The sequence below is a fragment of the Haliotis rubra genome, unplaced genomic scaffold (genome assembly GCF_003918875.1).
Source record: "Haliotis rubra isolate DU_JTF1 unplaced genomic scaffold, ASM391887v1 Scf100, whole genome shotgun sequence".
Lineage (NCBI taxonomy): Eukaryota > Metazoa > Mollusca > Gastropoda > Lepetellida > Haliotidae > Haliotis > Haliotis rubra.
In genome coordinates, this window is record NW_025764893.1 from 281,172 (window position 1) to 301,060 (window position 19,889).

The following is a 19,889-nucleotide window of genomic DNA, read 5'->3' on the forward strand; positions in this document are numbered from 1 at the left end:
GCCATTGGTTTGCACAGTACAAAGTTTACAAGTTTTTCTCAGTACACCAAAATGATATATTCTTGTAGACTACTTCACCCTATACATACATCATGCTTTACTGTTCATATTAACATAAAGGTGCTGTTAGTCGTGCTTTTCATTATTATTATAACAGTTTTCCACCAGTTTCATGGTACAGATAATTGTCACCGTGACAGTCTGTGTGCATATATCTGTGTGTGCGTGTGTGTCTGCGCGTGTCTGTGTGTGCGTGTGTGTTAGGTCCATGCAGGTTGCAAAAGTACTGTAAGTCCACACGGTCACTAGTATGGTGGTCAACTTCAGTTGCTGAAATTTCAGAGACAGATGCTAGTTTTTAGATTCTGTTTCTGTGTTATTCTAGTAGTTTTGACTGTCCTTCGTTGACAGATTTTTATAATTGAAATGTATTTATTATACATTTAAAAGTCGTTACAGTCACAATATGGCTGAAATGTGACGTTACATTTTAACTCTCTCACTCATTCACATAAGCAAAAGTATTTATACGTGCCTCATAATATGTGGAGCGCTTTCTTATTTCCATGGCGTTGTCGGAGTTGTCACAGCCCTGATGATTTATTCTCCATGATTTGGTATCGCAGCCATTAATAGAGAACACCGTCTTTCCTGACTGAACAGCTACCCCACAATTACAGTATCCAGCTGCAGTACGCACACCATGACACTTTTTTACTTCGACCTGTATCTGCAAATGCACCATACAATGTTAATGATACAAGCAGGATCTACAGTATGAGTAACACACGGGTCCTCCTGGAGTTTAGATTAACATTCGAGATCAAAAACGTTTAGTATAAATGAATATAGTTTTAGTCCGGAATTAACGCTTCTTTCATTTTCCGACAATGGCGATACCATACTTGAGATTAACAGTCATGGATACCCCACTCAGACATGTATGGGGATATGTACTTAATGGGTCCTACAGATTACCATGGATACCCCACTCAGACATACATGGGGACGTGTTCTTGATACCCCACTCAGACATGTATGGGGATGTGTACTTGATTGCTCTTGCTGATTAACATGGATACCCCACTCAGACATGCATGGGGATATGCACTTGATGGGTCCTACAGATTAACATGGATGCCCCTTTCAGACATACATGGGGACGTGTTCTTGACACCCCACTCAGACATGTATTGGGATGTGTACTTGATATCCCACTCAGACATACATGGGGACATGTTCTTGATATCCCACTCAGACATATATTGGGATGTGTACTTGATGGGTCATGCTGATTAACATGGATACCCCTTTCAGACATACCTGGGGACGTGTTCTTGACACCCCACTCAGACATACATGGGGACGTGTTCTTGATATCTAACTCAGACATACATGGGGACATGTTCTTGATATCCCACTCAGACATGTATTGGGATGTGTACTTGATGGGTCATGCTGATTAACATGGATACCCCACTCAGACATACATGGGGACATGTTCTTGATATCCCACTCAGACATACATGGGGACGTGTTCTTGATATCCCACGCAGACATACATGGGGACATGTTCTTGATATCCCACTCAGACATACATGGGGACATGTTCTTGATATCCCACGCAGACATACATGGGGACGTGTTCTTGATATCCCACGCAGACATACATGGGGACGTGTTCTTGACACCCCACTCAGACATACATGGGGACGTGTTCTTGACACCCCACTCAGACATGTATTGGGATGTGTACTTGATGGGTCATGCTGATTAACATGGATACCTCACTCAGACATACATGGGGACATGTTATTGATATCCCACTCAGACATACATTGGGACATGTTCTTGACACCCCACTCAGACATGTATTGGGATGTGTACTTGATGGGTCATGCTGATTAACATGGATACCCCACTCAGACATACATGGGGACATGTTCTTGATATCCCACTCAGACATACATGGGGACGTGTTCTTGACACCCCACTCAGACATACATGGGGACATGTTCTTGACACCCCACTCAGACATGTATTGGGATGTGTACTTGATGGGTCATGCTGATTAACATGGATACCCCACTCAGACATACATGGGGACATGTTCTTGATATCCCACTCAGACATACATGGGGACATGTTCTTGATATCCCACTCAGACATACATGGGGACGTGTTCTTGACACCCCACTCAGACATGCATTGGGATATGTACTTGATGGGTCCTGTAGAGTAACAGTCATGGATACCCCACTCAGACATGCATGGGGATGTGTACTTGAAGGGTCCTGCAGATTAACATGGATACCCCACTCAGACATGCATGGGGATATGCACTTGATCGGTCCTGCAGATTAACATGGATACCCCACTCAGACATGTATGGGGATATGCACTTGAAGGGTCCTGCAGATTTACATGGATACCCCACTCAGACATGCATGGGAATATGCACTTGATACCCCACTCAGACATGCATGGGGATATGTACTTGAAGGGTCCTGCAGATTAACATGGATACCCCACTCAGACATGCATGGGGATATGTACTTGAAGGGTCCTGCAGATTAACATGGATACCCCACTCAGACATGCATGGGGATATGCACTTGATGGGTCCTGCAGATTAACATGGATACCCCACTCAGACATGCATGGGGATATGTACTTGATGGGTTCTCCAGATTAACATGGATGCCCCACTCAGACATACATGGGGATGTGCACTTGATTGGTCCTACAGGTTTACATGGATACCCCACTCAGACATGCATGGGGATATGTACTTGATAGGTCCTGCAGATTAACATGGATGCCCCACTCAGACATGCATGGGGATATGTACTTGATACCCCAATCAGACATGCATGGGGACATGTACTTGATACCCCACTCACACATGCATGGGGATATGAGCTTGATACCCCACTCAGACATGCATGGGGATATGAGCTTGATACCCCACTCAGACATGCACGGGGATATGAACTTGATACCCCACTCAGACATGCACGGGGATATGAACTTGATACCCCACTCAGACATGCACGGGGATATGAGCTTGATACCTCACTCAGACATGCATGGGGATATGAACTTGACACCCCACTCAGACATGCATGGGGATATGAGCTTGATACCCCACTCAGACATGCATGGGGATGTGCACTTGATTGGTCCTACAGGTTAACATGGATACCCTACTCAGACATGCATGGGGATATGTACCTGGTGGGTCCTGCTGATTAACATGGATGCCCCACTCAGACATGCATGGGGATATGTACTTGATACCCCAATCAGACATGCATGGGGACATGTACTTGATACCCCACTCACACATGCATGGGGATATGAGCTTGATACCCCACTCAGACATGCATGGGGATATGAGCTTGATACCCCACTCAGACATGCACGGGGATATGAACTTGATACCCCACTCAGACATGCACGGGGATATGAGCTTGATACCTCACTCAGACATGCATGGGGATATGAACTTGACACCCCACTCAGACATGCATGGGGATATGAGCTTGATACCCCACTCAGACATGCATGGGGATATGAACTTGATACCCCACTCAGACATGCATGGGGATATGAACTTGATACCCCACTCAGACATGCATGGGGATATGAGCTTGATACCCCACTCAGACATGCATGGGGATATGAACTTGATACCCCACTCAGACATGCATGGGGATATGAACTTGATACCCCACTCAGACATGCATGGGGATATGAACTTGATACCCCACTCAGACATGCATGGGGATATGTAATTGATGGGTCCTGCTGATTAACATGGATGCCCCACTCAGACGTGCATTGGGATATGTACTTGATACCCCACTCAGACATGCATGGGGATATGAACTTGATACCCCACTCAGACGTGCATGGGGATATGTACTTGATACCCCACTCAGACATGCATGGGGATATGTACTTGATACCCCACTCAGACATGCATGGGGATATGAACTTGATACCCCACTCAGACATGCATGGGGATATGAACTTGATACCCCACTCAGACATGCATGGGGATTTGTTCTTGATGGGTTCTGGAGATTAACATGGATACCCCAATGTGAACAAGTTATATATTTACCTCTATGAGCTGACGAGCCAGTTTATATAATGTAAATCGTCCCTTCTGTTGTAGTGAAAGCCTGGTGCTGCAAGAGGTCAATAGTATTTATTCCATTTTTTTTGGCGACCCATTTGCCAAGTTGTAAAAATACAACTGCTTCGGGTATTTACAAGTGAATTCAAATCGTTTGCAAACGGATATATTATATGTACAAATAGCTGTTGGCATTTCATATTTCTCTGCATGAGAACTCAAGTTTAAGATTGCAAGTCTTGATCAATATATTACACTTACCGCGAATCAAACTGCTCTAGGTATGGGTCGTTATGGCACTTGCAGTCTTTGCTGCTAACCAGAGTCGTGTCTTTCACAACTTTAACCTGAAAATTACCTTGTAGCTACAGATATGAAACTGATCAAGATAACAGTGAGTTATGAGCAATGGAGCAATGGACTACACATATTGTACCCATGTGGGAACCGAACCAAAGACTTCCACCAGGCGGGCAAACACTTTAACGCTGTGCTACCAAACCACCTCCATGTATATAACAGATAAAACTTAAGTTTTTCCATCAGTAATCTGACGGTTACAATATTTTGTTGTTGGTATCAATCGTATCAAGGAGATTCTGAAAGCTATCGTACCTTTACTGTCCCAATGGTATGGTTGTTCCAAAAGGGGAACCCGAGACTGTCATTTGGAGTCCTGAGAACTAGTAGCGAATTAAGTTGGCTTCTTCCATATGTTGGTGTTATGGTTCCATGTACAGTCATAGACACAGGCTGACTCCACTGTGTGTAAGGAATGGAAACCTCACAGTATTCCTGGGAAACCCGATTTGCTGAGTCAACAGATTGTATCTCGATTGGCATGGAACAACTTTCAAAATATAACTCAGTGATGTTTCCGCAACGGAACGGCACTGTGGCTCGGACTTGAACCTGTCCCGTCTCGCCTTGTCTGATCGTTATTTCTTCGGTTAGAATCTATGTAAAAAGGAAATACATATTCTATATATATTTCATGTAACACATTAACAAATCGGAAATATCTGGTGTCATCCCGTATTCCCCATGATGCATGTATATAAGTTAACCTTCTACAAACTTCAGCAACCCATGCTTGTCTTAAGAGGCGACGAACAGTATCTGGTGGTCAGACTCACTGACTTGGTTGACACGTTATCGTATCACAAAAGCACAGAACAATGTTCATGCTGTTGATCATGGGATTATCTGGTCCAGACTCGAATGTTCGTCATACAACTTGACTATTGCTGAGTTCGGCGTTAAGCAGTAAGCAAACACACACAAACAAATGTTATGCTGGGGGACAAGAGTGACGGCAGCATTTATCGAAACAATACATATAACTCGACAAATTCCTTGAAGTAATTATATTGCCTAAAACAATACCTGTGAATCATTTTTGTAGGATTGGACTTCCAGACAAGTTAGAACATGAATAGATGAAATGCCACTACCAAACATAGCATTAAGTGGATTCTGGCTAGGATATAATGTGGAATAAAACCAAGTCGTCTCACCTCAAAGCCAACGAAAAAAGGATCCGCACGATTTGCAGGACCGGGGGGCATACCAGCACCGTACATGGCCTGGATCTCACAGCTTATCTACAAGTGGAATATAGTTCCTGGTATCAGTCACGTGATCAATACCATATAGATGCAGAAGGACTTAGTTGTACCAAGTGTGTACCCTTGAGAGTGATGGACCGTGACATAAAGACGTATGGAAATAGCAAAGGGCATTTTCTATACTTTTCTGTATGTTTGTTTTTTGTGGACTAACAAATCCTTTTTTTAAACAATTACCAAAGTGTTTAGACATCATGAAAGGCTGTGTGACACTCACATTGAAACCGATTTTTTATGCTCTTCTGTCATTCTGTATGCGTTTTGTGGACTAACAAATCATTTCTCAGCACAGGGAAACTGTAGCGCAAATAGGGTTGTGCAACAGAGAGAAAAATAACGACGGCACATAAGACAAATAATCTTCAACAGTTCAATGGTAAAATTAGGCAATATGATATTTCTTTATAATGTCTGCATATACTTGTTCCGTCACTCCGTTGAACCGGAAGCGGGCATATAGGAAGACTGGTCATTTTTCTCTCTGTTGCGCAGCCATATTTGCGCCACACTTTGCTTGTGATCTAAGTTATACGTCATGTAAAACTGAGTGCGACTCACATTGAAACCGACTTCAGTTATCCCCGCTGCTATTAGCATCGCTTGAGTGATCTGGGTGCTGTCAATGTAGGTGTCGTCCATCAGCGTTGCTGGGTGCTGGTGTATGAGGACGTCGTCGACATACCACGTTGTCTGGTGGAACAGTCTTTGGGTGGACGAAGGGGGGAAGGAACATCGGAAATGGAGGTCACTTTTGGTGAAACCAGTGTCAGTTACACCAGGGACGACAGTAGGCTTGGGACTGTAGGTTGGTGGGTCTGGTATTGAATCATGGAACAAAGTCAAGCAATGGACACAAAGTATTATTGTGTTTAATACAGGACCAGTCCATGTTGTGTTCCCTATTTAAAAAACGCAAGGCAAGGAAACATGTTTACGCCACTTGGTGTGGAGAGACGTTTTGTTAACATCACCGTAGATGCAGATCGATGTTAATTAATCGTTAAGAATCAAAACACCAAATACTATCAAATATAAGATATAAAATATATACTTACTTGGAGAAATCTCACCTGTAAACAAAAATTTAAAAATCACTGAAGATTATATAATGGCGTCATTCCATGAACGTTTTCGATCAAATATACTGCAAGTGCCAGAACACAAACAGTTCGTTATATCCATCACTTCGTTATATGCGTGTTCGTTATAAACATACCTATATTATTAAATATATCCATGGTAGTACCTAAAGAGAAAGTGTGGGTAAATATTTCAATGAAGAGTGAGTGGGTGAGTGTGGCTTTACGCCGCTTTTAGCAATATTCCAGCAATACCACGGCGTGGAACACCAGAAATGGGCTTCACACATTGTATCCATGTGGGGAATCGAACTCGGGTCTTCGGTGTGACAAACGGACGCATTAACCATTACGCTAACCCACCGCCCCTTCATTTAAATGACTCAAGCTGGAACGAGAAACAAGACAAAAGAAGTTGAAATGCTCACGGAAACAGTAGGAGCTCTGATGAATAGGCGAGGTTCTGAGATTATACACAGTATAACCGTTACAGTCCTCAAACTGTATCGTAAACGGACTCGTGCATGCAGTAGATGGTTGCTGGATACACATGGTAGCTGTGTTGGTAGAAATACCTGCAGAAAAATGTTACTATGTCATAATAAATTATTGATGGTGTTATTTAAGTAATTATTTACGTTAATTTGATTAATTATCAAAGAGTTTTATTATAAGATAAAAACAGAAATGTGGGTGAAATGAATGAGGCAAAACATACAGTGTTATCTTGTTTGTTTATTTTTAACGCCGCATTCAATGCAGTTTGGATACGATGACATGTGTCAACCAAGTTAGCGAGACTAACCACCCGATCCCGTCTTTTTCAACAAGCATGTGTTACTGAAGGTCAATATTCTAACCCGGATCTTCACGGATAGCAACACATACAAAAGAGGGGTGACATGTATGTTATTTTGGCAAAAATTACTGAAATCAATGGCGTCACCAGATAATGTTGATCACTGGACTTTCTGGTCCAGACAGGATTATTTACAGATCGATATACATGTAGTTGAAATATTGCTGAGTTAAACAACAAACAAACAAACTCGCCTGAACAATATGCGTTATTAGAATGTGGATCGAAGTAAGAAAGTGTGAAAACTCCACCTTAAGGTCGCGGTGCAGGTCAACATCGCACATTAAGTGTGACATAATGTTGATAAGCGACGTGGCACAGTCCTATGTTCCTCGAAACGTGTTCAACAATATTTATGAATGACAATCAGAGCCTGGATGGTAATATAATAATTTAAAAGCCACGTTGTAAGCACATTTGGCTTTCCGTGAATACACCGCGGTTGTTCAAAAATACCCAAGCAATTAAGCAGTGAAGACGTGATAAGTTGAACTTAGGAGCCTATTAATTTAATTAGTTTGAATACCAAATAGGTTCATACAAATACAGAGTTATAAAGTACTTCGCACGGGAAAGGATAAAATACTCCTCTCTTTATACTATGGTTAATGCTCTTTTTATTTTGATCATTGAGGGTGAAGGAAAGTCCCTTTGTCGGATACAAAATGATCCACAGTTGAAGTTGAACTGGATCTTTTGAATTTAATCGGAGAGTGCCATGGTTTGAAAACCTATTACGTTTGACCTTCACATGAATGTTGAGTTCTTAAAGCAGCTCGCACAAGAAAAATGCTAATCGCTATATAACATTATCAATGCGGTTGAAAGGAAACTTACTTTGTCGCCATATCGGGTACAATGATCCACAGCGGAGGAAGCCAGGGGCACTGTCCTGGAGTTCATAGTTCGCATCACCGTACCACCCAGCGGCGAGCGTCCTGTCATTGATTGTAGAGCCAGGCTGGGTTGCGGTGTCAGGGTTGCGAATGCTGACGTTCGGGATTTCCATAAAGTCCACACAGGGCCGTTCTGACATAAAGGCGAGCAGATAAAGAGTGAGTGACTTTATTTTTACGCAATATTTCAACAATCACGGCTGGGGACACCGGAAATAGACTTTACACATTGTACCCATTTGGAGAATCGAACCCGGGTCGACAGCGTGACGATCGACCGCTTTAACCACTAGGCCGTTGACGTAAAGGCGAGGTCGTAATAAAGTGAACTAACTCGTCATATCAGGGAGTGAGTGAGTGAGTTAATTTTTAAAGTCAAATCGGCAATATTTGAGCCATATCGTGACTAAAACTGGTTCTAAATATATGATAAGTATAAAAAATGTCAACGAAGGACAGTAAAAGATATATCAGGTAAGCCATGGTCATATTAGATGTATTTGGTGGTTTAATGTTTCATGGGACACTCAGCAACATCCAATCTATAATAGAACAAACTGTAAACTAGACAAGAAAAAAAATCAATCAGCAATTACAGAGTGTCTGTATGAAAGTACATTACGTCTACCTACCATTTTGGCCATGTACTGCGTGCAGAAGGGCAGTCGCTGTGAGAACAAAGTTCCAAGACATCATTACTCGGTGACTCCTGTTAAAAGAAAACCCAAACAAAACGTCAACGTGAACAGCAACAAACAGATTAAAAATAATAAAAAACGAACAACATGCAAGTCAGCATAGGTGTATATCTGATACACGAGACTTAAAAACATACAATTTATTGTGTTGTCATCGCAGTCGAAAAGTATTCCAACCATAACTTGGCTTCCCATTTACTAATAGAGTATTGGCCAGACAGACTATTGTATTATCTGCAACGTCTACGACATCGGGCAAGCTGACATGCAATCATCCAAGACACCTTCTTAAACTACTCTTTCGACTTCACCCACAATCAAATATACCAGAGCCATTCTCCAACACTACAAACAATATGAATGTAAAATACTCCGGAAAAGTAGCGGAAAAGACGTAGACCTTAGATTATGTTTTTCCATACGAGTGTACAATCAGTTTGATGACCTATATCTGTGTTAATGAGAAGCAATAATAACAAACTATTCGCTGACTGAAGGTAGACTTTGCAAACCTGGGTAAACAGCGTAGTGATAAGCCACACCTGTGTTGACTTAGACGCAATAATGACGAACACTATCTGCTGCCTAAAGATAGACCTCGTAGTCTTGTGTCAGCTGTCCTCAGCTGTGATAACCCACACCTGCGTTGACTGAGATGCAATAATAACGAACTCTATCTGCTGCTGCTAGTAGCCCTCACAGTGTTGGTTGAACTGTCGTTCTGTCAAGACTGATGAAGCCTCTGCTTATATGAATCCCAAGGAGGAAGTTCGTTCAAGGTTAAAACATCAGATGATCTATACTTATAATAAGTACACAGCACGATCAGGATTTTTGCTATATATAAATTACTTATTTTTCTAATAGAAAAACGACCCGAACATGCGTTGGGTTGTTACAGGGTAAACACAATTTGATTGGTGGATCTACTTCCTTGTAGAAGAACAATCATGGCTCTCTTAACTGAGACCTGGATTTTTTGTGACATGCTTTGGCTGATTGAACAGTGGGGATGTTTTTAAGTTCGCCATAGGCAGGTATGCTATTTACTTAAGTTCGTATTCAGAGGTATGTGTTATTATATGCCACATTTCTACAGCTTCCTGTTTGAACTACTTCTACATCACTCTAAGGCGCTTCATAGTTGTTTTTCTCTCGATCATTGATGTTAATCTCAAACGACACATTATATATCTCAATTCCCTGGGGAACATACGTCTCTTGCAGCCACAATGTGCACCAGGTGACACATAGTCGCAGCTCTTTGTCCAAGTTTACGCACGTTGCTGTATCCGCAACTAGGTGTTTGCATGTATTCATGTGGCCAACATCTGGTCATATACCAACGGATTCGTGGGTTCGTGTAAGTACACAGGGTTGTGTACTGTACACAGGGGTTGTGACAACACTGAAAGAGTAAACATTGAAACATACAACTTTATGGATGACAACTTCTTATTCATTGCATAGAGCTCAATAAATAAGATCTTGTCACGACATCCATAAAGTTGTATGTTTCTTTATTGAGTCACCAACTTCAACAACGCCCATCAAACAATTACTGAAAGAGTCTGCACACACAAGCTGACTCCAAGGTTTTTACACCCGGCAAGATTGGGTGGGCAAGATTCCGGCACCTCAAGCTCGCTGGATCACAAGCCTGGCGCCTAAGACAGCTCGCCCACCACACCACGTGTTAATCTAAAATCTTAAACAATACAAGAAGAAGAAGGTATCATTTCATGGTTCAGTGATCTGTGTTTATATAGTACTCTGTCCTTCAGGCACATATTGAGAAACGCGTTTCTCTCATGATCTTCAGTACGATGAGCAAACGTTTTACTGTGACTTACCTCGGCGTTTCAATATATATAAAGTCTATGGCTGGGGTATATAGAAAGGTCTATGGTACCTTTCTATGAAGTACGTATCTTTTTTATAAGTATACGTACAAACAGCATTCATATGGCAGTGTATGATTAAAAGTAGTGTGTCATTAACATACATACAAGTTTCTCTACATGTACAAGAAAATACCGTTGTTGTGCAATGTTGTGCAAGAACCTAATTCATTTTCTTTGTTAAACAAACATTCAACCTATTCCTCCTTCTAATCTAAAACACATATGTTTAAAGCTTCCCGATAGCCTCGTTATTTCCGCAAAAACTTACATTGTTAGCTATCTGCATCATGTGTTTCTAACCTTAAGTGACTGTGTTAGGACAGATGTTCAGCAACCTATATTCGTCGTAACAGGCGACTAACGGGATCGGATGGTCAGGCTCGCTGACTTGGTTGACAACTGCGTAGATAATGATGATGATGATGACCACCACCACCACCACCATCATCATCATCATCATCATCATCATCATCATCATCACTGGATTGTCTGGTCCAGACTCGATTATTCACAGATCGCCGCAATATAGCTGAAATATTACTGAGCGCGGCTTTAAAGAACACACAAACAAGTCTTTCCTCTAGTTTGTACGTCTAAATTACTCAGGTCATCCGTCATGACATAAGTAAAAATTCCAACAACACTAGATTGTTGACATCCATAAAGCTCTCTTCCTCATGTGTATCACTTCTAAATGCCATTCAAAGACTAGTTTCATTATTTTCAGAGGTTCAGACACCAAGCTAACTTATTTCAGGATCACATCATAGCTGAAAATTCGATCTTCACTTATTTCAAAGCCAGTGTAAACCAGTAATGACTGACTGACTGACTGAGCAATATTCCAGCAATATCACGGCGGGGGACACCAGAAATGGGCTTTACTCATTGTACCCATGTGGGGATTCGAACCCGGGTCTTCGGCGTGACGAGCCAACGCTTCAACCACTAGACTACCCCACCGCCCCAAACCAGTAATGAGTCAAGGAAGAATCAATTACTTTTCTGCGTTATGCGATTTACAACTTTTTCCAAATCCATGAGTGAGTTGAAATTTTACGTCACATCGGCACTATTTCAGCCATATCCTGACGGCAGAAAGTCATATACTGAGAATAAATATATTTATTTCTTCCATGTGTCCTTTCTTTAAAAAAGATAGATACAGTGCATGTTGTAATTAATTCAATTAAATGATTGTTCTTCTCGCAATCGAACTGGTAGTAGATATTTAAGAGATGAATGTTTTATCAAATGTCAAATTAATCCACTCAACAGTTCTCTTCCTGACATATAGATAATTTCTCAACACAACTGAAAACATTTATACAAATTGACTGTTGATTGATAATTCTTAGTTAAATCATACAATGAAAAAAATGTGAAAAACATGCAGCAGAGAGGATTCGGGTGACCCTGGCACAGTCAGGCTGGTTAGGCTCATCATCAGCTCAGGGCCCTTGCCCCCACTACACGCAGTTCAGACAGCGAATGGGACTTCTCCCAGGAAACGCGGTCAAGTCGAACCCATTAAGAACTTTCCGGAGAATATGTAGAATCCCAAACACTGCAGCCTTCTGCATAACACTGAGTGTCAGAAGGGCTGGAGAACCCGGGCACTCTCCTGATCTGCGCCAAGAGATCAGAAGGTACCATTCCAAGGGCACCGAGAACAATGGGGAGCCTGACGACAGTGTACTTGGGATGCAAGCGAGACATTTCAAAGGCGAGGTCCGCATATTCAGCATGCTTTTCCTGAATCTTGCCAATCACGTTGACGTCGAAAGAAACAGAAAATTCAATGAGATAACTAAATTCACTGGCGTTATCAAAAAAGATCAGGTTTGTTGGCTGGAATTCTTCTGAAGCTGTATATGGGCCTATTCAAAAGAAGCATCATTTTATTATTATTATTACTATTATAGGATATTTATATAGCGCACATATCCACGCACTAGTGCATGCTCAAGGCGCTGTTATTTTTTTCCCTCGATCATTGGATGTCAATCTCAACGGCACATCGCATTATCAATCTCAACTCCCTGGGGAGTATACAACTCTTGCAGCCACTAGGCGCACCGAGTTATTGTGACTTTCTCATCCTAACGAGAGGTACCCATTCACAGCTGGGTGGATTGGGTGGACCTTTAGTGTTCCTGCTGCTTCCCAACAAGAACAGGGAAACCTACCAACGTGTCTTCAGCCGGCTTAAAGACGCTGCAGCAGACCACGGGCTACAGTTGTCACCACATACTTTACAGGTACTTACAGATATCATACATAATTAATTATCCAATTACAAAATATAATGTTATAATGTACATATATAAAAATGGTGATCATACGTTATATGCATCTCATTATATACATTTCATTGCAGATGGACTGTGAGTCAGCAGCAAAGACAGCAGGTTTGTCTCTGTTTCCCGATGCCGATGTTCCTTTCATTTTGCCTAGTGTGTGTGGAGGAAAACGTCGGCCTTCAGACAGACTACAAGAACAATGTCACTAAGTCCATACGACGCTGTGCAGGTTTGCCTTTAGTTCCAGTGGCAAATGTAAGTATATTTACTGTTTCATAAAAATGTTAAATAGTCGTATATTATATATTATATTATAGCATACCATAAAAACCAGTTAACATGTTCAAAGTTTTGTGGGGTTTTTTTGCATATCAGGTGGAAGATGTCTGGCTAGATCCTAGCAGACATGTCCCAGGACAACAGATGTCTGCAGGTCGCAGATTACATGACTACGAACTGGGTTGAGGCTGACCTCCGAGAATGGAACCATCATGACACTGAAGGTTTTTACACCCGGTCACAGGTGGGCTTGATCCCGGCACCTCATGCTCACTGGATCACAAGCCTGGCTCCTTAAACAATTCGCCCGCCATGCCAAGATAATTCTCGTAGAAATGTATGCAGTAAACTTAAATCAGTCAGACATTTCTGCAAGAATGCTTATGAAATCATAATTGTTTAACTGGGTCCCTTCTGTTTAGTCAAGTTCGCCCTGCTGGCACTCCATAATTGAACGTCTTTCCTTATACTCACACAAAGAATTTAAGACATGTGGAATTAATATCATGAAGATTCTCAAAACATCAAAGGATTTGCTTTGAACGTATCCCAACTGCGTAGATCGATGTTCATGCAGATAGTAATTAACAGATTGTCTGATTTACAGTCGGTCGTTTTACACGAACAAATATACAATAGACACACCACCAGCCAACACACACACACACACACTCAAGCACGCACGCACGCACGCACGAAATGCACACACACACATCTATATACCGTCACAGGAAACTTTGAATGTTGCATATATTCAATTATATATGATTATCAAGGCATCTAAAGCAGCCAAAACAATTACTGATCACAATATCGTCTTATGTAAGTTAGTTTAATAATTTCATGACAAACATTTTCTAGTTGATAATAAACACTGCTAGATCTAGATGTCATTCGTCGCTAAAGCCCTTCATCCGGAAGAATGTCACCTGCTGTCGAGTTTTTTATAAACTTATGAACTCGGATAGAGCCGCGACGATTTCGAATAAGACGCAATTGAATCTGACAACTGTCAGTCACTATTCAGGCCGTAAAATACATGGTCTGCTTAAAGGAGTCATACGTCATAACATATGTTTTTGTGTGTTTATTCAGAGTGGGATAACAAAAGGCACTTCCGACTTCAAAAAATATCATAGCTGGTCAACCACCAATGAAAACTGGTCTTTTCTCGTACCAAATGTCATGAACAAAGCCATGGACGACTCACACAGGGTTTTGAATTCCCCTTCCACTGCCACGTGTTTACATGAAGGAAGTACCTTTGCACCACACAAGTACGTGTGCGTTTACACTGTGTGGGCGTCATTTAGTCGTAGGTTGACATGTGTTGAACAATACACCCGAATAGATGTGAACAATCACCACCTTTTACGCATTTATTCACCATCAATCTATAACGCTTTATTATGTACGTGCTTTTTACACCAGGTTCCCGTTTGTTGTTTGTGCAGGAGGGTAGTCTGTTCCTTGGAAACTTTCATCCAATCATATTATAACTCTCTAATCCCCACATGACTTACTACATTTCAATTCTAAAGTCTCTGTGTTCACCGAAAAGGATCGTCTGTTTACTTTACCCTCAATGCATTGGGTAAAAGTAGCAGTTTGTCTTGCGATTGTTCTTGTGAATTGGTAGCCTTCCAATTCAAGCTGCCATGGTCTTACGATACCGCAAGGAGGAAGTATACACATGGAAACAAGTATCGCAACGCATGTGATTTTTAATACATAGAGATATTTATACTGATGTCATAATTATGTTTTTTGTAATGATTATTTTGGCGTACCAGGCACTTGTTTAGATATGCACGTACTTCGAATAAGGGCGAGCATACGTGCAATACGCGTACCCGTCATTTCAACTGACAGCTGCTCAACGATGGCATACTTTTGGTATGCGGAATGCTGGCATTTCATAAAGGCCGATTATGAAAGATGTTGGTTGCCATCCATCGACTGACCAGAAAGTAATAGCAAACCAATGGTGTTAAGGACTGTCAGCGTTCAGGTCGACCAAAAGTCAAAACTACTCGGACGGATGTAGCCCTTCTCAGAATCACTAGACGTCATGCGTTCAGGTCAAGTGGCGTGTTAAAAACAGAATGGCATCTACATTGCCGTATGTTCAACAAAACGCATTGAAACTCGTATTTGGCACCGGTAAAACACTGCTTGTGTCCAACGGATTATCTTGGAGCAAGTACCGTATGGTGGGAGTTCATTGATGATGTTGGGGTACCTCTCACATGACTGTAATCGTGACCGTGGATGATCAGACAAAGTGAATGACAACGGTGAATCACTGACATCCTAGACAGGGTTGTTGCACCACATCTCGATGACTGAACACAAGGGAATTCCTGAAGTACGACAATGTTAGGCTCCATCTTTCACGTGCCGTTGGTGGTTTCTTAAGTCAATATATATGGGGAGGCAACACTACGGCCCCGTAATGCGTTCAGACCTCAATTCCATAGGACACTTTTGGGACGTTATGGATCTCAGAAAAACGCCAGAGAATTCCTCCAGTACAAAATATTGATGTACTGGAACAAGCCATCCATAAAAAATGGAATGCAATATCTGAAAGCCAAATTCAACGTCTAATATAGTCAATGAGAAGGACGATCAAATGGCTGATGTTATTGATCATGTGATTCTTGAGGATTGTATGCCAAAACCTTGAAAATGACCGCCCATATGACGTCATACGACCATATTTCCCTCTTTAACAGGACATAGCTCCATTGTTCTTAGGTCTACAGTAAGAATTTTTTTTAGTGTTCTGGAACTGTTCTTGGATTTTCAATTTTCACCTGGTAAGTTTGCTTTTGAAACAATCGTAAAGAAGTCTTGGAAGGTTTTGAAGAGAATTTTGGCCCGGAAGTAATACTCAACATGGTGGCTATTCAAGGCACATTTTGGCACTTTTTGTGCACAATTTGCACAATGGTTACTGGACATCAGATATGGAAAGTGTGAAAGGTATAAAGCTGATGTTCGAGCTCAGCACATTTTGGAAACAAACTACTCAGAAAAATGTGAATAAAATGTGGGCAACAACTTATAAGGGCCATAGCTGGCAAACGGTCCGTTTTAGCGACTTGACCCGTCCAAGAATAATTGTTGGGAATTTGATTGCACATCTGTCCAAGAAATTTGGAAGTCTTGGACCATTAGTTCTGGAGATATTTGCTGTCAAACTTTGAACTTTGGAATTAATTTTGAAATATCTGCCCTTTGCTATTGGGCCAAGAGCCTTGAGACTTTTGCGGAATCACCTTCAGCACTGTGGGCACCTTGGTGATTTTGAGGAAGCGATACTGAGCACTGGTTTAGGAGGAAAAATAATTCATGATAATAATAATGCAATGAATTTGCAGAGACTGTCCAACACCTTGTCAGTGGATGCCCTTCTTTGGAACAAACAGCATATCTTAAACGACATGATGACATGACTCGTTGCTTTTACTACCGTCTCCGCCATGTCTGTGGCTTGAATCCTAGGTCCATCCATGGTACGACCCTGAACATGTCCAGGGCGTCATGGAAAAAGATGCTTTCAAACTTCTGTGGAATCGGCCCATATACAGCCTGAGAAGAATTACAGCCAACAAACCTGATCTTGTCCTTTTTTATAACGCCAATGAATTCATTTATATCATTGAACTTTCTGTCCCTTTTGACAGCAACGCGGTTGGCAAGATTCAGGAAAAGCATGCTAAATATGCGGACCTCGCCTTTGAAATGTCTCGCTTGCATCCCAAGTACACTGTCTTCAGGCCCCCCATTGTTCTCGGTGCCCTTGGTTTGGTACCTCCTGATCTCTTGGCGCAGATTAGGAGAGTGCCCGGGTTCTCCACCGGGAGCACAGCCCTTCTGACTCTCTGGGTAATGCAGAAGGCTGTAGTGTTGGGGAGTCTAAATATTCTCCGGAAAGTTCTTGGTGGGTTCGGCTAGACAGCGTTACCTGGGAGAAGTCCCATTCGCTGTCTATGCTGCGTGTAGAGGGGCAAGGGCCCTGAGCTGATGATGAGCATTACCAGCCTGGCTGTGCCAGGATCATCCGAACCCTCTGTGCTACATACTATGAACGATTACAATAAGTCTCCTTGCCTTGAGGCATGGAACCCTAATAAATGAAAGTGAAAGAGTGCTACCGGTTGGCTAACAAGCGGGTTTACAGCCAGATCAAGGAATGGCTGTGTTCAGTGCTGCTGCGGACGTAGTAGCCACCGGTTACCAATCTGCTTCTGCAGCCCTTTAAGAACACGGTGCTCCTTTTTTGAGTTTTCGTTGTGAAGATGACCTTGAAACAAAGCCTGTTGTGTGCCTTGCATCGATGTCATAATGACGATTACATGTGTATGTGACGATTCTCTCATCTGAGGTCAATATAATGTAATTATTCTCAAATACTACATGAGTAAAGAATTGGTTCCGAATCGTCCAGAAAACGGATACCACATAAAGTATCTTGCTTTCCTATAATACGAGTAAACTCAAAGTTAAATAAGAAGAGAAATTCCTTAAATCGTCATAATAGTTTAATTCAAGACGGAAATGGAATTTTATTCCAAGCCCGCTTTTCCACGAACATATCGGTATGCAGAATAGGCGTGTTGACTTATGTTTGACTATGAGTTGGATCTCACGCAAGAAAAGCACACGAGTCTATTGTATCAAAAGGAGCATGGCCTTTGTTGTTTTAATTAATCCTGTCCAGTGACCGTATGAGAAATGGGCTTATGACTAATGGGATACAACCGGACAGCCGCTTGTATGTTCTTAATATCTCCAGTATATCTTCCTTCTAACTGTTCTGCTCTGTGTACTCATAACGAGCATGAAATAATATACGTTCATCTTCAGGATGAGGTACAAACCTGACCTGAACGTTAGCATTAGCCATATACTAACTTTTATATCCACATCAAACTGAAGATCCGTGAAGGTCCGTGTTAGAATATTGATCTTCAGGAACCCATGCTTGTAAGAGGCGACTAACGGGATCGGGTGGTCAGGCTTGCTGACTTGGTTGACACATGCCATCGGTTCCCAGTTGCGGAGATCGATGCTCATGCTGTTGATCACTGGATTGTCTGGTCCAGACTGGATTATTTACTGACCGCCGCCATGTAGCCGGAATATTGCTGAGTGCGGCGCTAAACAACATCCAATCCAATCCAATTGCGGCGTAAAACTAAACTCACTCACTCACTATCAAATTGAACATAGTTCATAACTTAAAACCAAAAGAAAGTGAACAAAATGGGCTAGCTGAAAACACCCCGACAAGTCACTGTACGATGCAGTGATGATGAGGATTAAGAATGGAGATAAGTGTCATATAAATAGTTGCAATTAAGTCTTACAGGTCTTGGCTATATGGTGACCCGTGAGGATCAGGGGTAGAATAGGTCTTCAGCAACCCCTGCTTGTCACAAAAGGCGACTATGCTTGTCGTAAGAGGCGACTAACGGATCGGGTGGTCAGGCACGCTGGCTTGGTTGACACGTGTCATCGGTTCCCAATTGCGCAGATCGATGCTCATGTTGTTGTTCACTGAATTGTCTGGTCCAGACTCGATTAATTACAGACCGCCGCCATATAGCTGGAATATTGCTGAGTGCGGCGTAGAAATAAACTCACTCACGAAGTTGCTGCTAAGAATGCAGCCAGCAACAACTTCCCGACTACACTGTGGAAGGGTTGCCTCTTCCATTATACGCAATGTATATACAGGTGTATATACAGGAAGACACAAGCAGTTGGTCTGCAGACCGATTACAGCCACGATGAGGACATCACCAGACTTGTCAGACGGACTGCTGTGTTGCCTTTGGTGCCAATTGTGAGTGTAAGTATTCATTTTATTCCCAGTAAAGAAAATCAGTTTTGTTGGATAGTCAGTTAAACTGATAGCATTTTTTCTCAAGTTTAATATCTTAACATGTATGTGAAAACTTATATTATGTGCTCCTTTGTTCCAGGTTGAAGACGTATAGCTCAATGCCATTGGTGACATGCCGAATGACCCTCGCTGTCTGCAGCTCGCAGAGTACGTGACGTCTCGCTAGATCGAAGGAGACCTAC

General features: G+C 42.0%; 1 protein-coding gene across 1 annotated transcript; it reads right to left on the bottom strand.

Annotated features, from left to right (window-relative positions):
- Positions 1-499: 499 nt before the first annotated feature.
- On the bottom strand, positions 500-9,960 carry LOC124266882. Its single transcript, XM_046701715.1, has 11 exons — positions 9,817-9,960; positions 9,239-9,315; positions 8,548-8,739; positions 7,280-7,426; positions 6,828-6,842; positions 6,331-6,587; positions 5,662-5,748; positions 4,760-5,101; positions 4,406-4,491; positions 4,130-4,196; positions 500-730 (listed from the first exon to the last, which is right to left on the bottom strand). Exons 2-11 carry the CDS (start codon positions 9,300-9,302, stop codon positions 500-502), a joined length of 1,488 nt encoding a protein of 495 aa, XP_046557671.1. The 5' UTR covers positions 9,303-9,315; positions 9,817-9,960.
- Positions 9,961-19,889: the final 9,929 nt, after the last annotated feature.

Coding starts and splice junctions, on each gene's coding strand:
- LOC124266882 (XM_046701715.1), bottom strand. CDS start 9,302: ATGATGTCTTGGAACTTTGTTCTCACAGCGACTGCCCTTCTGCACGCA. Junction 8,740..9,238: donor CGCAGTACATGGCCAAAATG/GTAGGTAGACGT, acceptor CCTTTATGTCAG/AACGGCCCTGTGTGGACTTT. Junction 4,197..4,405: donor CTAGAGCAGTTTGATTCGCG/GTAAGTGTAATA, acceptor GACCTCTTGCAG/CACCAGGCTTTCACTACAAC.